Source organism: Charadrius vociferus, unplaced genomic scaffold (genome assembly GCF_000708025.1).
Source record: "Charadrius vociferus isolate BGI_N301 unplaced genomic scaffold, ASM70802v2 scaffold453, whole genome shotgun sequence".
Lineage (NCBI taxonomy): Eukaryota > Metazoa > Chordata > Aves > Charadriiformes > Charadriidae > Charadrius > Charadrius vociferus.
This window is the reverse complement of record NW_009647575.1, coordinates 597459-599781: the sequence shown is the minus strand read 5'-3', so window position 1 is coordinate 599781 and position 2323 is coordinate 597459. Positions and strand designations below refer to the sequence as shown.

The 2323-nt window shown below is 39.4% G+C and overlaps 1 protein-coding gene across 1 annotated transcript in view; it reads right to left on the bottom strand.

Annotated features, from left to right (window-relative positions):
* POU6F2 (POU class 6 homeobox 2) overlaps window positions 1–2323 on the bottom strand; it is a 259875-nt gene that overhangs the window by 24630 nt on the left and 232922 nt on the right. The window contains exon 7 of the mRNA XM_009880920.1: window positions 279–485. Coding sequence (XP_009879222.1) covers window positions 279–485 — 207 coding nt within the window. The remainder of the gene's footprint in view (window positions 1–278; window positions 486–2323) is intronic.

Here is a 2323-nt window from a genome sequence, read left to right as displayed (position 1 = left end):
GTGCTTTTGCTGGAGATGATTTCTCAGTTGGCCCTATATTGACCTTGAAAATTAAAAAAAAAGGATAACTGGATAACCCCCGAAAGTATAAATTATATAATATGATATATAATTATATATATAGTATACACCAATATACTATGTATGATCGAATGAATCTTTTGTTGTTAAAAATTATAAAGAAGTGGGAGTTTTTAGAAAGGCCATGGCAGATTCTGTCAGGAGTAGGAGATTTCTGTGCATCATTTTGATAATCATTCAGGCTATAGAAAAGTTACCTGCTGGCCTGGTTTGAGCGGTGATAGTGTTATTCCCTGGGTATTGATCACTGGGAGTATCTGGTTGCCGATGACCGTTGCGATGATCTGACCCTGGGCGTTGGTCAATAACTGTGGAGTTATTGGCTGTACCTGAAGTCCCTGAGCTCCACCTGCCGCCTGGCTGGAGGGGACTGGGTTAGGCATCAGTGGGATTGTTCCAATAATCTGGAGAAAAGGACATAGAAAGGGGAAATGCACACAAGCCGCATATACTTGCCACACATAATTATTTGTTTTATGCATGTTAAATCAAACTTAGGTGAAATAAGCATAGGGAGACAGATATGACAGGCTGAGGGTGCGAAACAATCATTCCTTTACTGAGGTGATGAGGACTTTTAAACTCATTTGTCACATCACACGTCACCTGTATGTTTTACTACTGTCCCCTGTCTCCCCAACAAATCTGCTGTGGCTGAGAGTATATGAAACAAGTGATGGGCCATGCTCTGGCCCCTGGATGATGCTTTGTTCCCACTTCTTATTTGAACAGAGTGAAATAGATGCAAATGGCAGTGCTGTTTGTCTTGCTTTCTACAACTCATCCATACAATGTTATTAACCGTGAACTGAGGTGCTTATGTAATTTTCCTTGTTTTACTGATACCTAGTACTCTAGATGACCATCTATTACTCCCAGGCGATCTCAGGGAGGAAAAAAGAGATGCTGGTGCCTTTCAGCACAGGGCTTATTAAGATACGTTCATAAAAATGCAGCTGCTTTTGGATGACAACTAAGTAGTACAACACAACGGGAGGGCTGCTGTTAGATAAAACATTTTAGCTAACATTTCTGGGCAAGTACTCGCAGAAGGAGACACTTGTGACATCTCAGATTTTGTAAAATGTGAACATGCCTGTAAAACTAATATTAGGATGAGATGTCAAACAGATACTGTAAGAAAGCTTGTCAATCAATAAGCTGCTACGTTGAAGAAAGTTACTCTGTTGGAAGACTCTTTTCACAAGTATTAGAGCATCTAAAACAAAATTCTGATTAAACTTGTAAATAAAACCAAACTTTTTTTTTTTGTTTTACTGCAAACAACAACAAACAAAGCTACAGTCATAGGATTGTTGCAACAGGAAAAGTAAAAGAAAAAAAAACAAACAAAACACATCTCTCTATCCTTCACCACATCTCCTCTGACTTTCTCTATCACAGCCCCCCCAAAAACGTTTATCCCATTGTAAGGCTTCCAGTCCTCCCTCTCCAGAAGCCTTGCTACCTCCTCTTTAACCTCAACATCCACCACACTGCATGTCCCTGTGGTCCCCCACCAGTATAATCCCTGTTGTCCTGTGTCCCTTATCACATACAGTCACTAGCGTAGAGGTACTTGGTTGCTGAGAAATAGGGTGGATTATGGTCAAGTTCTCTTTATTTTTCCTCCGTGGGAACAGTAACAGGGTAGCTTTCTTCAATCTGTCTGCTGATTCTCATTCCATTTAGGAGCTTAATCATCTGTTTAGATCTTTATTTCTGATAAATTTTGGTGAAATTGGTCAGCTGTTTCAAAGCCATTAGGTAGGTAGAGAGATGGATGGATGGAAAGAGGGACAGAAGGATAGACAACACTAGTCATAAAACTAGTCTTATGACTAGTTTCCTCAAGAAAACAGGCTAGAGTGTTTCTAATGAATCTTGCAGGCAAATTTGTCTCCAAACCAAACATATAAAATTCCTATGGATTTCAAAAATTAATTTATAGTATATTAATGAGAACTGGACAATACATGGGCTCTGAAATAACTGTTTAGTGAAAACATGAGTGGCGTTGTAGGCAGACCACTAAATTACTTTCTGAGAGCGCAGAACTAGAGGAACAACTCTGAATCTTTTGCTAAAGCTATAAAAAGGATGCATCTATGAACTGTGTTGTGAAGAATAGCAGGGATCTGTGAAGAACTCTGCATATTTAAATCACCAGAGGTGATACACAACAACTCCAGAAAATCCATCCTCAAGAAAGCATCATGCAATGATATCCAACTAACTCAGG